General features: G+C 36.7%; 1 protein-coding gene across 7 annotated transcripts in view; it reads right to left on the reverse strand.

Moving 5' to 3' along the window:
• Positions 1-27,186, reverse strand: part of LOC132122944 (teneurin-4-like) — a 243,029-nt gene that overhangs the window by 17,090 nt on the left and 198,753 nt on the right. For 5 of the 7 annotated variants that reach the window (XM_059533466.1, XM_059533463.1, XM_059533465.1 and 2 more), the window contains 9 exons: positions 25,093-25,360; positions 24,860-25,003; positions 22,697-22,946; positions 21,647-21,667; positions 16,641-16,873; positions 15,103-15,257; positions 7,835-8,712; positions 3,337-3,509; positions 233-468 (listed from right to left, as the gene is read on the reverse strand). In XM_059533466.1, coding sequence (XP_059389449.1) covers positions 233-468; positions 3,337-3,509; positions 7,835-8,712; positions 15,103-15,257; positions 16,641-16,873; positions 21,647-21,667; positions 22,697-22,946; positions 24,860-25,003; positions 25,093-25,360 — 2,358 coding nt within the window. The remainder of the gene's footprint in view (positions 1-232; positions 469-3,336; positions 3,510-7,834; positions 8,713-15,102; positions 15,258-16,640; positions 16,874-21,646; positions 21,668-22,696; positions 22,947-24,859; positions 25,004-25,092; positions 25,361-27,186) is intronic. The other 2 variants (XM_059533467.1, XM_059533462.1) reach the window with 1 other exon arrangement.

Consider the following 27,186-nt stretch of genomic DNA (forward strand, 5'->3'; position numbering starts at 1 on the left):
TTATTCCTCTAATGTGTCTAAAATACTTCCACATGCTTTCTTTAGTAAAAATTTTAGCTAAAATGGCTATGAGGTCTTGATAAAAAAAAAAAATCTTTGCTTTTACCACCTTTTCCAAAACAGCACAGAACTGCCAGCTTTTTAGAAATAATTAGACTCTGAAATTCATGCAAGAGATAAAAACTCAAATGTAGTAGTATTAAATAAAAAAAAAGAAAACTGATGTTTTTACCCTGAGTCTGCGTCCATACACTGTGACCTGTCCTCGTGCCTGTTCTTTCCGTTGTCTCCATTCCACCAGGTTGAGTCCATTGTCGATGGGCAGAGTGACATTTCTCTTGCTTATGGTTGGGTTGACAGTTCCTGACAGCAGATGAGGCTCCGTGTGAAGAGACACTTCCATGCCATTGGCCAATACCAGACGCAAGGAGCCATCCAAACCAATGTAGTAACTGTTTTTGACTTGATCTACAATTTGAAGACAAAAAACTAGTCTCATATATATTGCAAAAAAAAAAAAAAAACCTGTGCAATGATAGTCCAACATTCCATGTTAAAAAATAGTTAACTTATAAATGTTTGTTATTTACTTACTCATTCAATGGAAATATAAGTAAATGTGGACATACATTTCGACTACGATTACTATCCACTATTGGTTACATTGCTGTATTTCTCTCAAAATTGCAGCCAAATTACTGAAAATCACTCTTATTTGTTGAACAAGACCAGAAAAAGAGTGAAACAAAGGGATGATTCAAAGCCTAGTTAGTCGTTGAGTTGCCCTCAGAAGACCGAAAGAGAGAGAGTGAAAGAAAGGCAGAAAGCTATCATAGCTGAAGGCGTCTGCCAGTGGCAACTGAGATGCAACTAAATCTGAAACTGTCTGTCTCTGTCCCCAGGTGGTCTCGCTAAGCACTTTAAAGGGACAAGGAAGATGGAAGACAGTGAAAGAGAAAAAGGGGGGTGAACCTGACAGAAATAAAGACTGAAGACAACGAATGGGAGGGAACAAGAGAGACTGTTAACGAGAACGACGTACCCAATGAGAAAATGTCAGTGAATGCTTTGATGACACTCATTACCAGTCAAAAGGAATTAATTACTCCGCAAACGCAGTGCAGACAGCAGTCATATAAACAAGCTAGCATGTGAAGCTAACATATAGCCTTGGGTGGTAGAGGAGACACTCATTCCTTGATAAAAAAAAGAATTGAATAACATTTTGAAATAATTATCTTCAAAAGTCATTTTACAGCTAAACAGTTCACTCAGCAGCCATCTTGCTATTGCCCTTGGGCAGCTAATTTCTACCTGCACCTACATCCACTTTATTAAGAATGACACAAAATATCAAGTGTTTGTTAAGCTTATTTGTCAAATCTGTCAAGTCTGTGTATATGTTAGTATAAAAATACACAAAATTAATTGCGATAATTGTGATACTTCTCGTAAACACAATTTTGTCACAATATGATTTTATAACTCGTAATTGCAACCCTGATAGCAACCTCTGACGTCTGCTTTTATATCTACAAGAATTTCTTTTTTTTTTTTTTTTTGAGTGTTTGACATCTCTTTGGCTCATTGGCTGTTTTTTAATTGAAAGGTGGGACTTCCATTCTTAAAGCCGTATTTTTCCATGAGTTGTCCATGTTGTCCTCTTAATATTGTTTTTGTAGATGAGTGAGTTGAGTTTAGCATGAACTGAATCATATCAATGTCAAATTCATAAACAGCTTGCGGTGTAGGTCGTTTGATACATTATTCGGGTAAATAATATTGGTGCTCTTTAAAAAACCTCAGACTGAATGACCTGGAAATCGAAACACACTCACACAACCTTGAAAAGTCAATAAACAGCACAAGGTCACCACCTTCGAGAAATGTATATCCAGATTGTGTGCGTGAAACTCTGTGGTGGAGCTAGAGCCAAACTGGTTTCCATTTACAAAGCAGACAATAGTGAATTAATTAGCAGCAAAGCGTTTGGCAGGGCGCCCTCTTTCTCTCTCACCAGCAGATGTCCAGGACAAGGTCACCATGCATAGGTGACTATTAGTTAAGTCTAGGATAAGAGCGCTAGCAGAACTTTACATCCTCTACCTCTTCTCTCAGACGCAGTCTTCAGTAAACCAATTGAAGCCCAGGGGAGGAGGACAGCCCTTCAAATCAAACGCTCACAGTAGCGCAGAAAAATCTTTACAGTTTCTGAGGAAATAGAGCGGGGCATGGAGAGTTCAAAGTTATTTATTGGGAATCGATGGAGTGCTTGGTTAGGTGAAAAACAGGATATCGAAATGCCAAAATATGCAAGGAAAATCACAAGCTAGGATGGTGGCCCCTGACCTCAACCACACCTCTCTGTCTCAAGGGCCAAAATGATTAAGATTTGGTTTTCTAAGACAGACAGGAAAAGCAGGAGCTTGGTGAAAAAGGGAGGCTGGAACAAACAGAAGTAGTGGACAGGAAATCAATCAGGACTTCATGAGTGGGCGGTCTGCGATTTTAGAGAAAATACAAACACTCATGCCTTTATTGATTTCACGAAGAAGAGGCTTGTTTGCTTCTCACAAACACATCAATTTTGCCTCATAGTTATTTTACTTTATTTACAGCTACTAAGTTTGTAGTGTATAAGCCTGCTTTAAGAGTCTTTCTATTGGTTGTAAAGTAGTCACACCTGTCTGTGTCCAACTGGTGAGGCAGTAGTTCACATGTGAAAAAAATCATAGCATTAACATATAACTTTGAAGCCTCAGTGGTTAAATTATTCCTAATTATTTCTGAAATTTGCCAGATATAATTAAATTCTATTACCATCTTTTTTAACTTGTTTTTTGAATGTGAGTGGTGAATCAAGTATTATACCTAAATATTTACAATCGTGGATTACAAATAATCTCCTACCTGCTACTGTAACATCTGAGTCTGGATCTCTATTTGCAGACTTACACACATTACTTTTTACTAACATTATTAAAGTCTGATTACAGTCTGATTTGTGAACACGAACAAATGATTAATTAAAAAGAACAAGCTTAAAACTACAGTTCATACTTTTATCCAGTTCTTTAGTTCAATTCAGTTACTTGATTCATTCACAGCAGTTCTTCAGTTAGCAGTCACTGAATGGCTTCAGTTGCCTTGACATATAAACTACTCTCATAATAATTTTTCTCATTTTTGGAGCTTACCAAGGATGGTCACATCATACAGGTTTGGAATGACATAAATGATGGCAATATTTCCCTTTAAATGTACTGCATTTATAATTCCTAGGCTAAGTGTTGTCCCATAGGATATGTTCAATAAGGACTTTGCAGATATTCTTGCCTTGCATGAGTGTGTAGAAGGTTCCTGAGGCTGAGAGGTTGGTGGTGACAGTGATGTCCTCTTTGTTGGAGCCCTCGGTTTGCACCCGCACCGTACTGTCAGAGTCAGTGCGGTAACTGCTCACCCTGCCTGTGGGGTGGGTCACATTTGTCAGCCGCCCATAGTTGTCATACCTGTGGAGATGGAGAGAACAGAGTGTGAAAAAGGATGGCTAGACACGTCTTTAATGAGACCAACTGTGGATTTCAATCAAATGTAGGTCTGCATAGCCAAAGTGAGTTGTACAACCAAGAGAACGGCTAATGAAAAAACGTAACTATCCAAAACGAAATATTTTGGACCATAATGGAGAAATTCTAATTATATTTGGAATTGTTTACCACTGTGGCAGACATCATTATTTTTCAACTTCAGTGTGCTTCCACAAGAAGCTCAAAAATAACACTTCAACTCCAATCTTTGAAACAAAACTGACCTTATTTGTTAAGCAATACAGTGAAGAACAACTTCTACACGCTCAATGTTCACAACAGGCTTGTTGTATTTGAATGTCGCCCTTGTGGCTTGTGGAGATGAGTGCTTAGACTTAAATGAAACTCATTATTTTCTAGCCCTTCTGTCGCTCCAAACCTTCATGACTTTCTTTCATCTGTGAAAAACAAAAGATGATATTTTGAGAAATAACTGTTTGGCTCCCAATTTGTCCTACATGAGTCTTCTTTTGTGTTCCAGAGAAGAAAGAAAGCCAAAGTTTGGAAAGACATGAGGGTGAGAAAATGTATTTTTTTATTTTATTTTTTTTGCTTTGCATGAACTATCCCTTAAAGAACATGGCTAGTTTGAGCTTCAATGCAGCTTGTACAATATTGTACAAACACATTTGATTTGCTAGATATATTTTATATTATACATTTTATTTTCTATAACTTTTATCCGATATCATTGGGATTTGAATCTAAGATTTCCTTTTTATCATAAAGGTCCTCGGACCATTTAAACCACAGTCCCAACTTCACAGGCTCTACATGCTAAAATAAAAATCACTGTATATAAAGAACAAATTGTGTCTCCTCCATTTCATTTATAGAAGTAATAAAGAGGTGAAAGCCAAAAGCTTGGTGATACAGTATGTTTCTTAACAGCCTCTTTATTCCCCATCCAAGACTCTTCTTATCATATCATTAATGCTTTTCCTTTTTCTCAAGAGACAAAGAAAGGAGGTTGGAGGTTGGAGGCTGGCAACTAAATAGAGGAGTGAATGACAGCAGTCGACCCACAACAGTTTTGTTCTGTTCTTTGGCAAATTATCCTGTTTTCTTCTTCTACTTTGTTCCTTTCCTCTCTATATTTTTTTATTTGCCAGCCTCCACGTGAGCACTCTCTCAGCAGGCTGAGTGTGGAGTAAATGCAAACTGATTCATCTTGGTGACCAAACATCTCCATTCAGAGCAGCAGTCTATTGTAGTCATTGCAAACTGACCGTCTCAAAGCACCCTGGGATTGGAGTATTGGTCAAGATGTACCACTGAATCACTGCCGCTGTTCACATCACAGGGCACAAATACAGCGGGGGGAAGAAAACACTCGTAAACAACGGCGTGAATGTTTATATCTTTCCGAAATCCTTTTTAGTAACATGAATAACATGAAAACATGAGGATTTCTTTTCAAACCCTTTAAAAAAAAGCATGGACTAATGTTCAAAAGTTTGCAATTGATAAGATGTTATGTTTCTAAAAGTATGTTGCATGAATTTGATAAATTGTATAGTAATATTGTTGAAATATTGATTTGAATGTTTTTGATTTTAAAATGTAAGTTATTTCTGTGATCATAGCTGAATTTTCAGCATCATTACTCCAGTCTTCATTGTCACATGATCCTTCAGAATTAATTCTAATATGCTGATTTGGTAATCAAAATCATTTCTTATTATTATCAATGTTGAAAACAGTTGTGCTGTTTTAAATCTTTGTGGAAACCAATGATACATTTTTTCCCCCTTAATGAGTAGAAAGTTCAAAAATAGCAAAATTTGAAATAGAAATATACTTTGTAACATTATACATACAACGTCATTACTGTCACTTTTGACATGGAGCAATATGGAATTACTGTACATATAGATACATTTTATATGTAATAATATTTAATAATAATAATTTAAAATTGATTTAGCACTGCTCCAAAGCTCAGAGACACTTTACAATCAATTTGATTCAAATTATACATAAGATTATTAAACAAATTGCATTTTTGGTGAAACTTCAGTGATTATAATAAAGCTATGTAAAAATATTCCTGAAGGTTTTATTGTCTATTCATTGAAATTTATGGAAAAGAGCAACCAGTGCATTTTTCAGTATTTCTCATTTTGTGTTCTATATAGGACAATCATGCAGGTTTTTGAGGGTAATTAAAAAAAAAAAAAAATAAAAAAAAAAAAAAAATAATAATAATAATAATAATATATATATATATATATATATATATATATATATATATATATATATATATATATATATATATTTGTTTTTTTTTTTTTTTCAGTTTTTTTATTTACAAATCCTTTAAGGTAGCTCTGACATGTATAACTGCAAATGCTGTTTAACTGAGTTGAAAAATGCATATGTTCTGAAAGCGTACGGTAAGCGAAGCACTTACCTCATATGTCATTCCCCCTGAACTGCTTAATTTACAACTGTGAGCGTAAGTTAGATTCAAGTGATTATTACGTTTTGAATATGGATATTCTTCTTACAAAAACGCATCGATTCAACACAGGAGGCCTTTGTTAACCCCCCAAAGCCATGTGAGACATTTTATTTTATTTTTTAAATGGATGAGCTTTTTATTAAACTTCTCTTGGACTGATACAGTGCCAAACACCCGCTGAGTGGCATCAAACAGCTTGAAAGATCAAAGACATTTTTTAAATAACTACAACTTAATTAGTCTGAAAGAATATACACCTAGGATGACTTCAGGGTGAGTAATTTATGACTTAAGTTTCATTTCTGGATGAACTAACCCTTTAGTACAAACACATTTTGTTATACAGACAAATATAGAGTCAAATACAGAGTCAAAATAATTTTCTCTAGAAAAAGGTTTACATTTTAGTTAATCTGGAATCAGTTACGGGGTGTAGGATGGATTTACTGTTTGGGTGGGACTCAGTGGGCCTACAGGCAAAAATTACATTTTAATTTGTAATTGGAATAACATAGAAAAAGTACACAAATACTGGAGATGTTGTCTTACATAAGCTAGTGGGAATTAGTTGGCAGGCCTGCGCCACCACTGAGTTCCTAGAGTTACGTGGATGGTTAATCAAAACCAATCATAACTGATTGAAAAGCAGAATTCAGCCTTATATACACCATGGGTAAAAACACAAATGGAACTAAACAATGGCCGACATATTTTTTTAAATCTTTTTATTCATTTAATCAAAATAAATATTAAAGGTTAGAAAAGAAAATGAGTGCCTGAACTACGGAAGCAGGAACTCTAAAAACAACACTGCCTGAGATACTCTTGAAACCAGTTACCTTACAGCAGATGACTGAAGTCCGATAAACCACAGAGACCTCATGAACTCTTGATTGTATCTACAGTAACAGGACCCACAGCCAACCAAGACCTTTGCAATGTACGCTGAGCAAGAGTAAACTTACAGTAGCTTCCAATAGTTGAGTGAAGCAGCGCTGTAAAGTACATCGTGATGAATGAGAAACTCTATATGAAGCCAAAAACTGATTTGTCTTTTTGCAGATATAGCTTGAATAGTTCAACTCAAGTAAAATAAAACAATTATAACAACAGCAACATTATTATTTAAGATTATGTAATATCAACATTCACACACACACACACACACACACACACACACACACACACACACACACACACACACACACACACACACACACACACACACACACACGTGTGTATAAAGTAAAACAAAATCTAAATGACTGTAAATGATAATATAATATAATGTGTTCTCTAATATTACAATTTTAAGTCAAATCTATAATAAAAATAATTATTGATATATCATTTTGATAATATAACAAATAAATTTTAAGATTATATATTATATATCATACAAATGTTTGATTTTAAATGTATTGTAATGTATACATTTTATTTGTGCATTATGTACTGTAATGCATTGTACTTCTATTACAAGTTTAAAATTTAAATAATATAAACAATGTAAATAAATCATCTTTAGGATTATGTAAGAACATCATATACAAATATATACTGTAAATATATACATTTTATTTGTGTATATACAAGCCTTATTATTTATATTAAATATGAACATTATAAATTCTTCACACAAATGTAACATCTTGCATGAGTCAAATCTGAAAAAAAAAAAACTGATTCTTTGCAGCATAATGCATTCTACACTCAATTCGCCATGGAAAAGTTTTTAGCCTTTAGTATAGAAAATGGTAAACAAAGTAGAAAGCATACTCACTCATAGAAGGTAGTCCATCCGTCTTCATTGCTTTTTGTGGCCAGCAGACCTGAGCTTCCATGGTAAGTCATCATGGCAATCTCTTGACCCTGGGCAGCAACACTCTTCAGCGCATTATTAGATCCAATGGTGAACCAGAACGTCTGGCCATCATGACCCATCAGCCAGAGCGGCAATCCCGTCGTGTCTCTACGAATGGTCACTTTGTTCTTATTCTTATTCGTGATGCTGCTCAGGTCACCTTCACCTGAGTAGGTCAAGTTGTACAGGTGGTCTCCAGTGGTCAGACTCTGAGTGTAGATGTGACTCCCGTTCATGTCAAACAGGTAGAGCTCATCGTCAATTGGCGAGGAAACCTCATACATGTTGAGAGGGTTGAGGAACGCTTTGTTCCTCCAGACATATCGAATGCGTATGTTTCCCAGGTCCGCGATGAAGAGTTCTCCATCGGGCGAAACTGCCAATGAGGAGGGCGCGTTTAGCTTGGCATCTTTGGCATAGCCGTCGTCGCCCGAGAAGCAGTCGCAGTTAGCGTCGTTCTTACAGTCGCAGCCACTGGGGGCGCCAGCGACCAGAGAGATCTCTCCATTGGTTGAGACCTGTCGGACACGGTTGATCTTCTTCTCATCTGACTCAGAGATGTAAAGCAAACCATTGTGGGAGACGGCGAGAGCGTTGGCAGATTCCAAGGTGGCGTGGATGGCGATTTTGCTGACGAGGAAGTGATCCAGGCCGGGCACCTGGCAGTGCATTGGCCTTCCCGCTACAATCCTCACTTGATGGTTCTCCGAGATCTGCATGACTACGTTGTTGTCCAGAACATAAAGCGAATTGTCCATCGGGCTCACGGCCAGATCAGTGGGCCACTCTAGACGCACCTACAGGAGACAGGGGAAAATACACTGTTATAAAGCAACATTAAGAATATATTTTATTTGTTAGGTTTGAAAATAAATTTGTTACAGGAAAAAAGGGAAAACCAAAAGTGAAAAGCAGGTGCTCAACTAATATTAGAGAAGGTTCACCTCAACTAAATAAATAAATAAATATGTAAAATCCCATCTCTAGAAAAATGTTCAAACATAAACATACATTTCGTCCCCTTGGAATTATGAGGTTCTATCTGCATTCCGAGTAGTTTTGAGATATTGAGCTTCAAAGTTTTTGCATTCCATTCGACTGTGTAGATAGAACCTTATTGTTTTTTAAATAAAAATCCCATAATGTATAAAACATAAAAACAAAAAAAAATAATGTATCACATAATGTAAATAAGTTGTCACAGAAAAACAATATGGGAATAACTAAATTTTGACAAAAATGTGAGATAGAATCTTAGAATTCCAAGGGGACGATTTAACAATTTCTTTTTAAACAATGTTGTTTCTGCCAACTTCAAGGTCTTAGTCAGACATCAGTCAAGATTTTCAAAGGTAAAAAGAATATTTAAAAGAACCTTTACAATAAGCAGAGAGTAGCTAAAAAAAAAAAAGTACAACAAATAAAAATAAATCACACTTAAATCACATAAATCAAGGTAAAACAATTTTAACTGCAACAATATTGAATTAAAAACTCAATATGTGCTTGGCTTACACAAATGATTGTGAAAAAAAATATTTTTATTATTATTGTTATTTTTAATCATATACATTTAATCATAAGTCCTCCTTGATGGCATGTTTTGATGATGAGAGTTTTTATTATTATTATCATCATCATTAGTCTGTGTATAATAGCACATTTGGTTCAAATAGGTCACAGTTGCTGCTGAAGACGAATAGTTCTTGAATTGGGGCTGATTTGTCTGATAAACATGAAAGTTAAAAGAGGAAGCTGAAATGGTGATAAGAAAGAGAAGAGGGAAAGAAAATGCAAGTCAAATGATCAGATTAAAGCATAGCGGTGAGAATGACTCCCAAAACAAAATCCTTGCACCGTATCTGTCACCCCTCCACATGGATTGCTTTTTCTAGCTTTGCCTTATTAATTTCATAATGGAAAGCTACTGCAGCAGGGGAACAGGTCCTTTGAAAAAAAAAAAAAAGACCCACTGCCTCCTGCTTGGCCGCCTAAAATATGACTTATTGTTCTGAAAATAATGCAGCAGGCTTTTAACATAGAAATGATTGAATCTGGTGAATTTGCATAGACCCTCTCTTCACTGGGGACTGTAATCGCTCTCTTAGGGACCGGATATGAAGTGTCTTATTTCAATAGTGTTCTTGGCATGCTAAAAAGGCTGGCTGATTAAAAAATGCTTTTAATGCACTCTGAGAATAGACAAAAAGCTATCAAGCTGAGCTTAATATTAAAAATATTATACAAGTCGCAAACTAATCTGGAGCAGTCGACTGGGACATGTTGGTTTTAACGGAGAAGTGAGAAAAACTATGTAAATAGCAGGACTAATGTAGTACACTAAAATCTGCCTTCAAAGTTTTCTGACTTTCTCATAATATGTTCCTAAACGTCACTGTTTAAAACTGAAGAGACAAAAGAACATTATGCTGACATTTCCATCAGAGAGTCTAGCAAACAGACGTGGCATTTAAGTGAACAAAATAAATAAATAAAAAATAATAATTCCAACACCTTCATTTTATCCAAAAATGAAGTGGATGGCTACAGAATACACAGTATAGTGCCTACTGTACTTATTTACTATACCGTTACTTTCTTACTTACTATACCGTACTTTCTTAAAAGCTGCATTTGTGAAACATGAAGCTGCATATGAATATGCATAATGCAACAGTAAGTAAAGTATTTTACATTTCAGAATTCAGAACAGAATTATGCTATAATAATGGAATATGATATCATAATGCTGCATGTTCAATTTTGTAAGTTTTTTTTTGCATTTTTACAACAAGTCTGTGTAAATATCTCAACTTTTGGTGGTATGATCAAATATGTAATTACTCCATAATAATAATTTCAGGGTTTTTTTCATACATCGGACTATGAACACTATGCATACTGTTATTATTATTATTTATTATTTATTATTATTATTATTATTATTATTATTTATTTTTTTATCCAGGCCTGTATAGATGTCTTGACTGTTGGTGGTACAATACAATATCGAAAAACAACAACAAAAACTGAGATTATATCAAAAATGTAATCAAAATATAATAAAATAAAATTGTCCAAAGTAGAGGCACTATCATACATTTTGGTGTTTAATACACACAAAAATAGAGATAAACATAAATGCATCAGAATGCATCAGATAACAAAACAAATCAGAACACAGAAAAAAATAAATAAAATAAAATAAAATAAAAAAACTAGAAACCGTTAAAAAAGCAGTGGTAAGCCAGATAACAGTTGATCTCAGTATACCGAAGACCCTGGGCTGTCTGATAAGTCCTCAACAACATAAAACATAGCACTCAATGCAGCATTCTGCCTTCATTCCTGGAAATGATGCCCGCACCTTAAGCTGATCTATATCAAACTGCCTCCTGGACGCTGGTTTGCAGTAATCTATTGGCCACAGCCACTGCCATGGCTTAAGTAGCACCACACATTGATTTTAAGATACGATTAAGTCACAGTAAGACCTGAAGAAAGAAGACTCTCCCTGCCTAACTGAGTCACCATGTTCAGCTCGATATCAGTCAGTGATATCTTCCCCGAGCTGATACACACACACACTAACACACATGACATGATATCGAGATCTCTTATCACGGCAGAGGGATTAATATAATAAGACACATCACGGAGCGAGCAGTGCAGAAGTGGAGGTGGTGAGGGTTGAGCTTTAACCAAAACCAATGCCAATTTAAAACAATCACTGAAGAAACGAGAAAAGATACCCGAGACGTCAGTGAAAGAGCATTGTCTGGAAAGCACTGCTTTTGATTTCAAATGCAATATGTTTGTACAAATCTAATAAAAACCTTAAAAAAAAGGGCAACTCCGAGTCTAAACCAAGGCTTTTCAAAGTTTTTAATGTCAAGCAACAGCAAATATCATTTAGGAAGGACGCCCTTCCCAAAATAAATAAATGTTTTACAATTATTAATGTAACATTTTTATTTAAATAGCAATTTTTCCACAATAAATATTTTTCACTATAAATCAATTGAATATATATTTTTTTCTCAGAATTTTCCTTGTACCACTTTGAGAAAAGCTTTGAAAACCCTGGTCTAAACAATAAGCGCTCTAAACATCTGAATATTGTTGAAAACACCTCTGGCAAATGTTTTATTATTATTAAGACTTTTTGAAGTAGGAGGTTTTTTTTTTTTTTGGTCTTGGAACAACTCTGCCGATAACCAATCAGATTTAGGAGTCTAACCAATCAGATTTCAGAGTTAGGGTTAAGTCCAGGGTTAGGGATTCAACCATTATAACCTACCAATCAATTTTTAGGGTAGGTTTAGCATTAAGGATATGATTCGAAGATGACTCATTGCTAGAAAGTTTATTCCAGGACTAGAAAGGATGTCGATTCTAGAATCTTTGGCTTTTTGCAACATATTGCATGAAAAAAATAAATAAATAATAATACATTTTCCAGATGAAAAGGCACTCGACGGACAGATGTTTTTGTGCTACCAGGATAATTCCTTTTTTATCAAATCCATTCTCTTCTGAACAGTGGTGATTAAATATTCAATGCCTGTAAATGTGTGTGTGTGTGTTTAGGTGGGATTTGATACCTCAGTGACTGATAGGCAGGATGTAGCATCTCTATTTCTCGGTCTACTCACACTTTCACACTAACAGAGTGAGAAAGAGAGAATAAATGGCTCACACCCTTGTAAATCCAACACTAGAACAGCTGCTGTTAAATCCTTCAACATACGCTCACACACGCGTAATGAGAACACGCAGACTTGATCTTGTCCGAACGCATTTAAGCACGCTCGCATCTTAAACAGCCTTGTCACAATACAGTTCCATACTCTGATGTTTATCATCAATTTTGATACATGTCATAAAAAGGAAAAGAATCGCTCACTTAGTTTGAAGACATGCTGTTTTGGAGCAGCCGTTGCTGTAGATATCAGGGTCGCTCACCATTTAAATTCCAATCAAATTCCTGAGGTATCAAACAAGATACAGAATTGACCTTTCGCTAAGCTCCGCCCACCTTGAACTCTTTCGTTTCTATCGCCACTACAATGACCTGAACCGATATGCAAATGGAGAACATTCTCAAGCTAAAAAAAACAAACACATACTTTATTAAAAAGTGACTGTGCAGCCTTTTATAATGATAGGGGAAAAAAAATCTATTTCAAATAATTGTTCTTTTGAACTTTCTTTTCAGCAAATCATCCTTAAAAGAATGTTGAAAACATGTAACGGTTTCCAAAGCAAATCAGCATATTAGAATGATTTCGAAAAGGATCATGTGACACTGAAAAAGAATGAAAACTCTACTTTGCCATCACAGAAATAAATTACTTTTTAAAATATATTAAAATATAAAACAGTCCTTTTAAACTGTAATAATAGTATCTTACTGCCTTACTGTATTTTTTGTATTGAATAAATGTAAATATAAGAGACTTATTTTAAAAACATACAACAAAATAATAAATAAATAAATTCTTGCCCAAACTTGTATTCTCTCTAGCTTCATTGTGTCACTGTTATAAGACTTATTTGGGATAATATTCTATAAAATTATGTTGAAACCAACCCAAACACAATGATAGTCTATAGTCTTACACTATAGTCTTATAGTGTAATAGTTTATAGTCTTAGTCCTATTCTATAGTCTTACACTTACTGTACACTAAATAAGACCAAAAATAGAAGGGAATGGTGGATGGCAACCGTTGCTCATAATAATTTTTGCATTCACAATTATTGGAATTGGAATTGGAATTATACACAATTGGAACATACTAAACATTTTACAGAGAGTATACAATCAAATCCCAGTAATTTTGCTCCTAGAGTAATATCCTGAATTAGGAAAGTTTATTATTCGCAGTAGAAACAAGACAAAAATAATGAGTATGAAAATCATCGTGTGTGCATGTGTTTAATTCTGAATTTTGATGAACCCCAGTGGAAAAACCCTCAATTGTGTACAAAAAAACAAAAAAAGAAAGAGACATCACTGAGGTAAAATACATTTTAATATTCCCATTTATGAATCTGCATTTATCACCATATTTCTATGTTCACCAGGGGATAAGGAGAATATTTATTCCCGAAATCGATGTAAGAGTTGAGAATATTCCTGCCAACACACAAATTCATAGCACTCCTGCAGGGTGCCTGCGCTGCCTGAAAGGCAAACAAATTTGGAATATAATGCGGGGTGTGCTCTGAATACAAGATCTGAATAGTAAGTGGAAAGGAATGAAGCCATCACAGAACTGAACCTACCAAAGGGGCTTATAGGAAGCTGAGATATCAGGACCTAAAGAGCTCAACGTTAATGAACTCAGCACCCAGCACCAAATTCTTTATATATACATATATATATATATATAGAAAATCTAGGTGAAAATTGGCAGGCGATGTGTGAGAGAAAGGAATCAGGCTTCAGATGAGCACACAAAAGTGTGGCAGCAGCAGGCTTAAATAATGCGGCGGCATGTTTGATGCAGTTAATGTGTGCTGCACATTCATTTTTAATGGATGCTTTTTACTGTCTGAGTGTCTTAGGTAGAAGCTGGTGTGATTTGTCATCATTGAGGCTGGGACTGCAGTGGTCTATCTGTGTGTGTTTGTGTGTGTTTCAAGGTAGAGATGTTTTCTCTGTGTTGCAGCTGGGGGTCGTCTCCCCCAGTGCTCCACTTCCTCTCAGCAAAATAAAGCCTCTCAGTCAGCCCACAGAAGCATTATTGAGCAAGTGTGTGTGTTTGTGTGTGTGTAATATAAAAAAATATTAAGCAGCACACTGTCTTGAGCAGCAAATCAGCATTCTAGAATGATTTCTGATGGATCATGGAAATATGGCTTTGCAATTACAGGAGTAAATTACATTTTAAAATATATAAATATATCAATATTTATTTCACTGGATTTCACAGACCTGCAGCTGTAGGCAGCATCTAGTTTACTGGGACCTTAGTCAACACAAATACCCCTGACCTGCCCTGAAGAGTTGTCAGCTGCAGCCCTTCACCCTCCCTAAGGCTGATATGACAACTACGCCGAACATGGCAGAAGAACATTATACTTGTGCTGGCCCTTTCACAAATCCTGCCATAAACTGGCTTTAACAAGAGGTGTGATAGATGAGAAAGCCACAGAGGGAACTCAAGAAGGCTGCCCACCTGCGAGATGTCCATCACTGAGTCGCAGCTCAGGGGTCGTGCAGAGGTCAAGTCATTGAAGCCCAGCAGGGTGGATATGATACCGTTCTGATCAATGCGGCGGATCATGGTGCCGTCTACAAAGAAGATCACGCCATACTTATCCACAGTAATGCCTAGAGACAAGAGACAGAGAAAGGGAATGGATCTCTGCTAGGAGGACTGACTGACTCTAGAAAATAATCTTACATGATCAACAATTACTGTAGGTAAATTACATAGCTGTCAAGAAGATTCATATTTCACAAAAAATAATACAATTTAAGAAACCGTTACCTTCAGAAAATGAAACCTATTTTTGTAACATAACATTTTTTTCATTGTTATATTTCCAACACAATTCTCAATACCATAATTAAAAAATAATAATGATAATAATTGAAAGTGGTAAGTGATAGTAATTGTTGTACAGCCTTCGATGGATGCCAGTGTAAATAGAAATGCTTTATAAAAATTTTAATTTAACGAGAACCACCTTTAACATAAATGAATGAAAGGAAGAAAATATGCATAATTGTGGAAAAAAATGTAAATGTCAAATTTTTCAAAAATATGTAGTCATTTAAAAATTACTACATTGCAATAATGAAAATTTAATGAAAATCATCATTGACAAAAATAAAATAATAAAATTGCAATAGTTCTATTTTTTTCCTTTAGATTTTGATTTCAGATTTACACAAAAAAAAAGAATAAAATACAAAACAAAACGTGAACAACAGGAAGCTGCATATATGCTAAGCACATATTCATTCCATAAATAAAGTATGAATGACATGGTGATAATTGTCAGGACAGAACGAAATGCATCTCTCTCAGCATACGAATAGGAAGCCAGAAGTCTAATAAAAAATCCATGTGCTAAATTCATTATTTATGACTGAGGAACAACAACTAGGCATTGAGCATCCTGGGGAAGAAAGATACATCTGGTGCTGTTTAAGTGATTTTAGAGCATGTGATTCATTTCAACGTCACTGCTGATGACAAAGAGAAACGTGACTTTAGGTACGTCATCTTTCATTTATAATCGATAATCATGGCTTCAGTCACAAATGTTCCTTTACTTTCAAATGAAGGGAAAACCTAACAGACTAGGAAATGGAAATGGCATTATATTATTCCTTTGTGTCGGTGAAAATGGAAGGAAACTTTAATTGATTCCCCTCAAAGCACTGCATATGCTACACTAGGAGAACGGGTATAACATATACTGGTAAACTGACAAGTGTAATCAAACCGCAGGTTCTGCTATCAATTTCATGCTGTGGTTTCGGGGTTTGCTCTGAATTTAGTTGCTTAGGGCTTGTATCGGTACAAATATATAGAGTAAACTCTTTTTGCGACTGAAGCCAAATAGCTGAAATTGCTTACAGCATCTTTAATTTAGATTTTGCTCATAGCCTAATGGGAATGATAGGAAAATTGAACCAGTAATGCCAAAATCACTGTCTGTCTCAAATATGTTGACACTGTTATCCAGATATGTATAGGCTTACCTCTAGGGTTGGTAAGTGTGGCCTCCAGGGCCTTGCCTCCATCCCCACAGCGCGTCTCATCGTAGGGAAGACACTGATCACCTGTGCCGGCCACCAGCTCTAGATTCTTTGCTACATCCTTCACTGTGTTCAGAAATTTCACTTTAAACACCTTCCTGCTGCTGGTGTCCGAAAGGTACAGCGCCCCCGAAACGGGACTAGTAGCCAGGTAATATTTGTGCGCAGGACTATTGCTAAAAAAAGAAAGAAAATCAAACAAACAAGGAAAAACATTAAGCTTTGATGTAAAGTTTTGTGTAAAGTACTCTGTAAAATATGCTTTCAATTTCAGATTTAAAATGTATTAAATGCATTTATTTAATTATTAAAATGTAATTTAAGCCCTGAAGCCATTCTACACTGTAATGGTTAAAGTGACATGTTGGCCATTATGCACAGCTAAATTATACGCTTTATAAATAAACTAAAAACAACAGCAGGCTTGTGAATCATGTGTCACATTTAAACCCAAGCTTTACAGATAGCTTCAGAGGAAGGAATTTGTAGTGATGATTTGTGTATGTCGCAAATAAGAATCAAGAGTTGACAGATCCCACTGCCATAGCTTGAGATGTTTCTGCCATGTCCTCCCCGCATCTAGCTTTTACTGTATGCATCTACTCTTATTCCAAATATGGAAACGCATGTAGTGTGTGTAAAGGCTGTGGTTAATGCAGTCGGCCCAGCATCTAATGTGCTGCCAGTGCGCATTCAAATAGGTATGCCACCAACCCCCCTACAGGGAAACTTTCTTCTGGAGATGCATGTGGTCTACAGCCGTTATCTAAACACATTATGTATTCCTGGAGCAAAAAAATGGCCCACAGGCCAAAAAAACAGTCCATTACATGGTAAAGCTGGACAGTCAAAGTCATCCCTCACAAACACACAACATAAAAGCCAAACAAAATGGCTCCAATCAGCCATGAGAGTGTCTTAATTTTTGGAAAGAAACTCCAATCTGGAGGCAACATACTGTGTTTCCTCTCTATAGTATACTAATCACATTCTGAGAACACGATAGAAAGTCTAGGCACATGGACTGCAGTTTTTACAGCTTTCAAGTTGTGAAATGCTTTAATTATACGTAGCTCTGCTGATGGCTACACCTGTGGTCAAAGACCGCTTGCTGTGAAATGTGGATGACTCGCACAAGTTAGTGCTAGATCATAAAGTTTTTTTTCTCCTAAAAATGTTACTCCAGGCCCGTGCAATTTCTGTCAACTGGAGTATAGTGGAAAAACAAAGAATTGCTGAATTGGATGATTTAATATGTGTTGCAGAAAGGGTAGAAATCAGAATGCTCTACTCATGATAAACGTTAGCCTTTTTAAAAATGTGTGAATTTATAACAGTTGTTCATGACAGAAGAAAAAAGGGTGAATTGTTCTCGCCTTTCTGGAATAGTGTCTTCCTGGAGGGGTTAACTGTTTTTGAACAAAGCGAGAAAGGTCACAGCATGAGAACAAAAATGTTAAGTGAAAAGCATTCTTCAAAAGATGACTAGCATCTAAGACACACATCTGCCTAAAACTATCACAGCTGACAGCCAAATTCAGTTTATGTAAAATGTAAATGGGAAAGGACATTCAACACAGCAAAAACATTAATTGAACAATACATTGTACAAAGTGCCGCTCTGCTGACAAGGTTGTGTTAGTACCCTGATAGCACACGTACATCTGCACATGTCTATTTGATGTCTACATTTACATCTGCAAAACTTATTTTTTTAGGGTGTTAGGACTTCCTATCAGATGTCAAATAGATGTTTTGAAAATGTCTTTAAGATGTTCATGATTTAGAATATATGTAAAACTAATATCTTAATGACATATAGCAGATGTATGTACACAGCAGATGCTTTCCAGACAAAGTGATCTTTAACAGAAATCTTGCAGACATACGTGTGCTATCTGAGTATGCTAGTGATAACTAGCCGCAGAAAATGCTAGGTGGCACAACCAACTTGTCCAGATTCAAACCCAACAAAGTTAGAAAGGACAACATGTTATGTGAAAAGCATTGTTCGTGGAACTGAAAGTGTAATTTAAGTTCTTTTCGAGGTTATCAGGAGAAAATGACTCAAAACGCGTATCCGCGTTAATCGACTGCAGAGGGTTAAGATGACATGCTTATGCTATGACACATGCCTGCTACAGACCATCATTGCAAACAACCAACCTGTCAAAGGACAAGTATTCAAAATTTAAAGTGAGAAATGTCACAGCAATTGAGTGAAAATGTTAAGTGAAAAATATTCTTTGTAAAAGTGGAACTGCTGGCACTATAGGACTAGTACTGTCAAGATAACTAGCCACAGCAAATGCTACGACACTTATCTGCTTAATACCCTCCCTGCTAACATCCAGTTTCTCTAAAGATTAGCATTCAAAACCGAACAAAGTGAGAAAGGTCACTGCAACAGAACAAAAATGTTCAGGGACAAGCATTCTTCATAAGATGAAAAGCCTGACACTTCTGCTAAATACCACCATTGCTAAAAACAAACTTGTCTTAAATTCTTATAAAAAAATAAAATAAAATACCAAGATGAAATAGTGGACACCAAGAGAATTAATAGATTAAGTGCAAATATTTGCTTTAAAAAGATCCTCATCACCTGTCTATGTGGTAGCACTCTAGATATGACTAGCTGCACTGAATGTTACAACAAACATCTGCCAAATTCCATTTGCTAACACTACATTTTTTAAGGATCAGCATTCAAAACTGAAGAGTTAAGGGTCACTGCAAAAGAACAAAACATTCAGTATTCTTCATTAAATGACATCTGCCATCAGTACTAAAAACAAGCCTGTCTCAGGATCTACATTCAAATGCTTACAAGGTAAGAAAGGTTGCCACAGTAGAGCAAAAACTATGAAGTTAAAAACACTCTCGGCTGGTAGGGCTAGGTTAGAGATGACTAGCTATAGCAAATGCTATTACACATATCTGCCAAACACCATCATATTCAACACCTAACTTGTCTTCAGATCAGCATTCAAAACAGATTAAACATATCCCAGGCATGTTCCCCTCAAACGGCGCATCTGTTAGTACCAAATCCCAGTGGCCCAATGCGAGAGAGTAGAAAGGAATAGTGGCAGGTCTGCAGCATTGTCAGCTGTGATCTATTATTCAGCCTGACAACTGACCTTCTAGAAGATCGCTGGAAAAAGGCTGCTTCGGTTGACCTGGGGCTTTGCATGTCACTATGTGGTTGCTGACCATGTTGAATGATGTCCTCGATTTGGAAGGAAGGTAAAACAGGTTTGTCAAGAAAAATCTCAATCCCATTTTGGAAGGCTAGATGCTTTTCAGTTCCAGCAGTCTTGGTGTTGTACATTGTGTTATTGGAGGCGCACAGCATTGTGTTTTATGTGATGAGGAGTACACACCGACCTTCATAGGCTCCATCTATATTCAACAGCTAAAGTCAGTCTGGAGAGCATAATTGGATTTTTCAGCAAGTTGCTGTGACGATGGAGGTGAGTGACTCTTGTGGAAAGGGGGTCAGTGGATATGTCAGAGATCTCATGGTCTAGCCTTATTCTCTCATCTGCGTGCACATAAAGAAACACTGAGATGCCTTTATTCGTTTTCACTCAACAGTAATGACTGTTCTTTTCTGGTTGCAAATATGATTTTGGCCTTTCAGGCAGTCATTTTTACAAAGGTATATTTCTAAAATGAATTATTGGAACATGTTCAGGTAAGTGATTTAGCTTATATACCCCAAAGCCAAACTTTTACAATCAAAAGAACAACACAAACGTGGTTCAAGGGCGATAATACAAAGCAGCACCTAGAAAATGCTACAAAGCATTTAATGGCCCTTAGGACAGAAACAGATGCTTGGTTACTTGTCAGACTGTTTGATGGATAGAGATGTTTAAGATTCTTTTTGAGGGCGAAGCAGGGGCATTCAGTCCTCATATTGGAGATTCTGCAGAGTTTAAGTTGCGTTCACGTCATGTCATAATTACTATAATTCCATGTGATGTTCTACTAGAAGTTGTTCCAAGTCGTGTGTTTCTACTGTATGTCCACACTGTGATGCCACCCCTTGTCTTGATGGAATCGTCCACATGAAAGTCACGACTCGAGGATGCAGGGTTAAACGGAGACTTCATCATGAAGGATAGGGCATTTTTGAAGCTTGCAGGTGTTCTGAATTTGCCCAACCTCTCGCCAAGAACCCACTCATATCCTGTCAGTCATACCTGAGCATCATACTGTTAGCTGTCACGATGCTGCCTGTCAAAACCCACAGCTGGTTTTGCCACGCATCTCATATTATGGGTTCATAGCACCACAGGGAGGATGTGCGTTATATCTGAAAGCTTCGATCAAAGTTTTATGACTGATGCTTTTTTTTTTTTTTTTCGCAATACCGCGCTGCCATTTGTCAAATCAAACATGTTGACAAACTGTGTATTCAGATCCGAATGTGTAATTTGTCATCGGGTGAAATATCACGCTGTATTGTGGGTAATGCAGCATGGGTTTTTCTAATAGGGAGGGGTGGGTAACTATATTCTTTAAAGAGTCCCCTGAGGGTGAAAAATATTTAAAATGCTGATACCGGGCTTATGCTAAGGTGGTATCCGCTTTTCCATCTTCCTGTCTGACATTTCAAATGATGTGCCCTGACTCTGGTTTCCTTACCGTACACAATTATTTAAGCAATTTTATTTTCTGTTGCGGCAACCCACTTTGAGAGTTTACCCATGCATCAAACTGGTCTCCATTGATATACAGGACTATTTCAAAGCTCAGTCATAGCACTGCCCATTTTACTGCTATCTGGAGAGGATGTGTTTTAATGCATTCCTTGGTCCGTCACGAAAAACACATTTGGCGTGTTCCATAGGCGGCCACAAAAGCAACTGTACATCAAAAGACTGTTAAAGAGTATTTAGCTGACGTTCATTCATCATGATAAATCGAATGACTCTTACCTATGCCTGAAATCTTTATTTCTGTTTTTAGTGAGAGCAGCATGAAAAGAAGAAGAAAGTGGGAAAATAGGTTAGCTTAAGGAGATAGTTCTTAATTCATGCATTCATGTACAGATAAAAAGGTTAGAGTGATAAAATTAAACCACTACAGATGGTTCTACAAGCATATCTACTGTATTTATGAATACTGTAGATGGATAGAAATATGAACAATAAGGATTCCCTCATAGAACACATACTATATGTTGCTTAGGCTAGTGATTCTCAACTGGTGGGTCACAAGCCAAAATGAGTCACAGGTCTTGAGTAATATGGAAAAACAATCCTAAACGTAAACAATGAACTGTGTTTTATATTTGAACACATTATTATTATTATTATTGTGTCTTTCATCACTACTTGATCCAGTGTAAAATCTGGGTCCTGAAGCAAAACCAGTTGAGAAACTCTAGCCTAGACAGCTAATTTGTGATTTTCATCTGGAAATGTCATTTGTAAAGAGTTTATTAATCCGCAGTACATCTCCCAAATGCTTCCAGGTGGATGTTGTGGCATTATGAGTATATGTTGAATTCCTCTTTAAAAAAGATTTATCAAAAGACCGTGCCTGATAATTAAGTGATGCTTTCCAGATGATTTGCTCTTAAACAGACATCTTGGAGATGTATGCATGTTTATTAGATTCAAAGGAAAGATGAATTCTATTTTAGCAAGGTTCGTATTCATCCTATACATTTTTGAGCAACAGCAATTACATTTAAAGAAACAGTTTACACCCCAAAAATGAATCTTTCATCATTCATTCTCTTCTGTGGAACAAACCCTAGTCATTGCAATCATTAAAGTCAGGTTGAGTCACCAACAGCAACAATTTTTATTTCTATTTTTGGGGTAAACTATTCTATAAAAGTAGCCAATAGCATCAATCCTGTGCTTTACAAGTACTTTGGTTGGTTTGTGACCAACTTATGTAAAAGGATCTATAAGCAACTTGTCATTTTAGTGGGTAGGTGAATGTTTGTTTATCTATGCACATGCAGAATGCCAAACCTGAGCTCTAAGACACTTGTGACATTTCCCGTGGTGAAGATCCGACGGACGTAGTTGAAATCCCCCACATACAGACTACCATCCGAACCACAGGCTAAAGCTACAGGTGCGAGTAGCTTATTTCCATCCGCCAGCCCATTGCAGCTTGGACAGGAGATACTGCGCCTTCGCCCGTTACCCATGATGCTTCCGATGACTGGAGGCTGCTGGGAAATGAAGATGTTCTCACCATTACCCTTGTGCAGGATACCTGAGTGACAAAAAGAGAGAGACTCCATAAGTATTTTGCCCATTCATTGTAATTTTCCCAAATCCATTCAGAATAGCCTTCACTGTGCAGTAAATCGATTTTAAAGAGATTTTAAAGCTGATGCAATTCTGCTCAAATTTAATTACATTAAATGTAACTGTATGAATCTTTTCTCTTTCACAGAACTTCGGGACGGATGCTGGCTCTTGAGAAAGGTTTTGCTAAATAACCAGCAGGATCGAGAAGTGCAGAATGGAACTGAATTCATTTATCGAAAGGAGTTATTTTTCACTTACACAGCCAGATGCTTCTATATAGAAGTGAAGGTCCACAGTCACAGAATGAAAGACAACTTCCTCTATTATCAGTCAATCTGAATCTCCACGGCATGCCTCAATGAATCTCTAGCGCCGAACAGCTCACCGCAAATGCCATTTAGAAGTGGTAGAGTGGCAAAGACTGTGAAACTCAATTTTCAGGGTTTTTCCCTGTGCACCGTTTTCTCCCCAAGCACCTGTTGAATCGTGCTGGGTTTTTTGAGAGATGCTAAATTACAGGTGAATAAATTTTGAGGTGAATTTTTGAGCTTGATGAGAATAAGCTGAATGCATCAGCTCCAGTCTACCCACCTGCATTTCCTCTATTGAAAATGCAGGTGGGTTGACTGGAGCTGATGCATCCAGCTTATTCTCATCAAGCTCAAAAATTAACCTCAAAATTTCACTGGGTAAAAGACTTTCAACTGAAGCAAATCTGGCAATTTAGTAATACATTGACCTGCTGATAAAGCGTTTTGAAAAATAAAAAATGACTGATCAGTAACATAGAAGCTTTAGCGCCAAAAAGTATTCCATGTGATAAACATGGAGCTGTTTAAAAAGTTTTCTGTCAGTTGAATAGGTTGTGCATTAAAGTATTTGAAAACCATAGAGTCCCTTTTTGTAAAATACATTTTCAAAAACCCTGAATATCCCTAGCATACCCTCATGAAATGTTGCGGCATGTTCATTGTGAATAGAATTAGGACAAAAACAACAAAGTTTTGTACAGTTTCTTTCAGGTGTAATAAACAAAAACTTAAAATATCTCTTGAGAGTGACTCATTTTCTATCCATTTTACCGAATTCTTTTGCAAAGCCTGGCAAAACATTTTTTTGTCTGGTTTTCGGCAGCAATTCATTTTGCATGTGTGATAAAGCTTCATTCAGGTGTGCATGCATGCACTTATGTTGCATTGCACTCTGTTTGAATAATTTGAGGGTGAAAATTACAGAGTGAGTGGGGAGCCAAGGAGAATCAATTAAACAGCAGACATTAAAACAAGCTTCAGTGTAAACGAAATAGTAGCAAAGTTACTTGGGAAAAAAAGAGGGTAAGAGAGAGTTGACACTTGAATTTGAGCAAATTTTGCCGGAAGTCCTCATGTCGACAGCGCTGGGTTTTAGTGACAGACCAAGCTGCCACCTGCGCTCCTAACACTTGTGCAGCAAGTACGCCTCATTTACTGAGATAAGTGCACCTGTGCTCTGGCAAAAATGAATACTTCACAGAAACAATTCAGCAGCAGTAGGAAAATTGACCTGTTCAACTCAAATAAGGTCCTTTCATACAGACATCACCACTAAATTGACTAGAGCTGCTTATAGCTGAATTGAACTTTTCATAATTGAACTTTTCAAAACCGTTCAAAATGAAATTTGAATCTGTATTGTATAAAGTGCTATACCGTATAAATAAATGTGACAACATGCACTCTAATCAAAGTTCAGTCCTCTCAAGCAACAAGTGTTCATCTTCAGCAAGCAGTGAACATTTCAACAATTGGAACAACTCAGCAGATCTAATCATTAATAAGCAACTGTGTATTTGTGAGCAGCTGGACATCTTTCATGCTTCTGCATGTACTAACTCACCACTTTGGATATTCAGAGCATGATGTTTGTCGACGCTCCAGCCGCCCAAGTTTGAGGCAATAGTCTCGTATCCCTGCAGGACAGCTGTCCGCTTCTCCCAGAGGATCAGATCCGGGCAGGATTCATACTCGAAACCCACGGACACTAGTGGGAGTGAAGAATAAACACATTTGAAATTGAGGATGACAACAGCCCTGAGCAATGTGACACTGACAACTTCACTGCCCACTCACCGAACGCCTCAGACAGCCCATAAACCTTTTGGCTGTAGACATCTGCCTTGTCCCAGACAAAGTCATAGGAGAGGTTAGGCGCAGCGGAGAACCACTTCCTGAAGAGCCTTCCCTCGACGGCCACCATGAGGTGCACTTTCATCAGGCTGAATGGGAGGGTGGAGTGGGTCAGGGTGATCCGCAGGAGGGACTTATACCCCGACGTCCGGCTGCTCAGGTAACTCAAACGCATATCTGTCCCCGGGATCCGCAATTCCTCCTGGAAGGTCTGGAGAGAGAAAAAGGTGAAAATGTTCATATTAGTTACAAGAAAAGGGAGCAAACTGCAACAAATCTGCTAATTTTGTGGGAGTTGCACCCTGCTGAGAAGTGTTTGCATTTTTTAGCATCTCTGTTATATACAGAGATGAGAATGAAATAACTTTTTCACAGCAGACGTTTTATTATACAGTGCAAAAATACTAATTATTGGGTGAATCTAGGCCATATTTAACCTCAAAGAGAAAGAAAGAAAGCTATTATATTAAAAAAAGAAAAATCTTAAATATACACTTCTTCAAAAATTTGGGGTTGAAAAGATTTTGCTTTTAAAGAAGTCTCAAGGCGCCATTTATTTGATAAAAGACTGTAAAACAGTAATATTGTGAAATATTATTACAGTTTAAAATAACCGTTTTCTACCTATTAATACATTTTAGAATGTAAGTTATTCCTGTGATGGCAATGCTGAATTTTCAGCAGTCATTACTTACAGTATTCAGTGCCACATGAAATCAGCCATAATGGCTTACATACAGTAAGCTTTTATGATTAATATTTTTGTGCTAAGCAATATACATAATTCTTCCAGCGTTCTTTGACCAGTACCAGCAACACATGTGAATAAGTAAATAAAAATAAAAATAAAAAATAAGAAAAGAAAAATTACGAAAAGAAAACAGGAAGTGAAACTAAATAAATAATATTTTTGTCATATATCAGAAATGATCACACATCATTCCAGTAGGTTACCTAAAAAAAAAAAAGGTTTAAATGAGTCTTTTTCCACTTATTCCATCGTTTAATTATTATTATTAGACAGTATTATTATTAGTAGTAGTATTATTATCTCCACTCCACAAATGTTGCTGGTACTTTAATTTTGTTTTTATTTTTTTATCTTGTGAAATTACCCTAGAACAACCACATTCCAGATTTTGTGTTGTAATGTGACCCAGAAACCTTCAAATGACTTAACTATAATAGCAACAAGGGAACAACTTAGTGTAAAGCAATGCATGTGTCTAAGTCACACAGGCATCATTAAGAACACCTTTGTTTCCGCACAGGAAGTCAGCTCGGAGACTTAGTGGCTCAGAGGTGAAGAGCTCTCATTAACTCTCAGCGTATCGCCACTTCTTTATCACAGCCAAGCACAAAGCTGACCAATAAACACTGCCGATCATTACTGTGTCAATAAACACTGATATGAACAGCACTTCCATACACGTTTCCATTTGTAAACCTGTGATAACTCTGTGTGGGTGTGTGTAGATGCACATGTAAATGTGAATAAACCGCCTCAACATTTGGGATGGGACAGATTTGTGGCGATATTAATAGCCCAGACAGCACAATGCATGTGAGTCTGACTCATTTATTCTGTAAACCAAAGATGATGACAAAATAATTAGGAGGGTGGCACACAGGTACAAGTACAGATATCAGAACTCAAACATACACACACACGTATCTGTGCATATTAAAATATATCTAATAGACACATTTGGATGAAATTAAATGAACATACACAAACTTAAACACACACAACCTTGGTGACAGTCCCTCATATCCAAAACACGGATATATATTTTTTTTGCACCGACTGCAAAGCTCATCCGGGAGTCAGACTCAAAAAGCTTCCATGCCGGTTTAGTCTAAATGTAATTATCGTTCTTCAAAAAATGTCTGGCATAGTAAATAGGACTGTGTATCTCTGCCCAATTACACACAGGAGAAAAAATCACAGGACTGCCACCCGAGACAGAGCCTCCTCCATTCCCATCTGATGCACATTTCCCAATATCTACCCCTGCTGTCTATCAGAACATCATT

The sequence above is a fragment of the Carassius carassius genome, chromosome 41, assembly GCF_963082965.1.
Source record: "Carassius carassius chromosome 41, fCarCar2.1, whole genome shotgun sequence".
In the NCBI taxonomy this organism is placed as follows: Eukaryota; Metazoa; Chordata; class Actinopteri; order Cypriniformes; family Cyprinidae; genus Carassius; species Carassius carassius.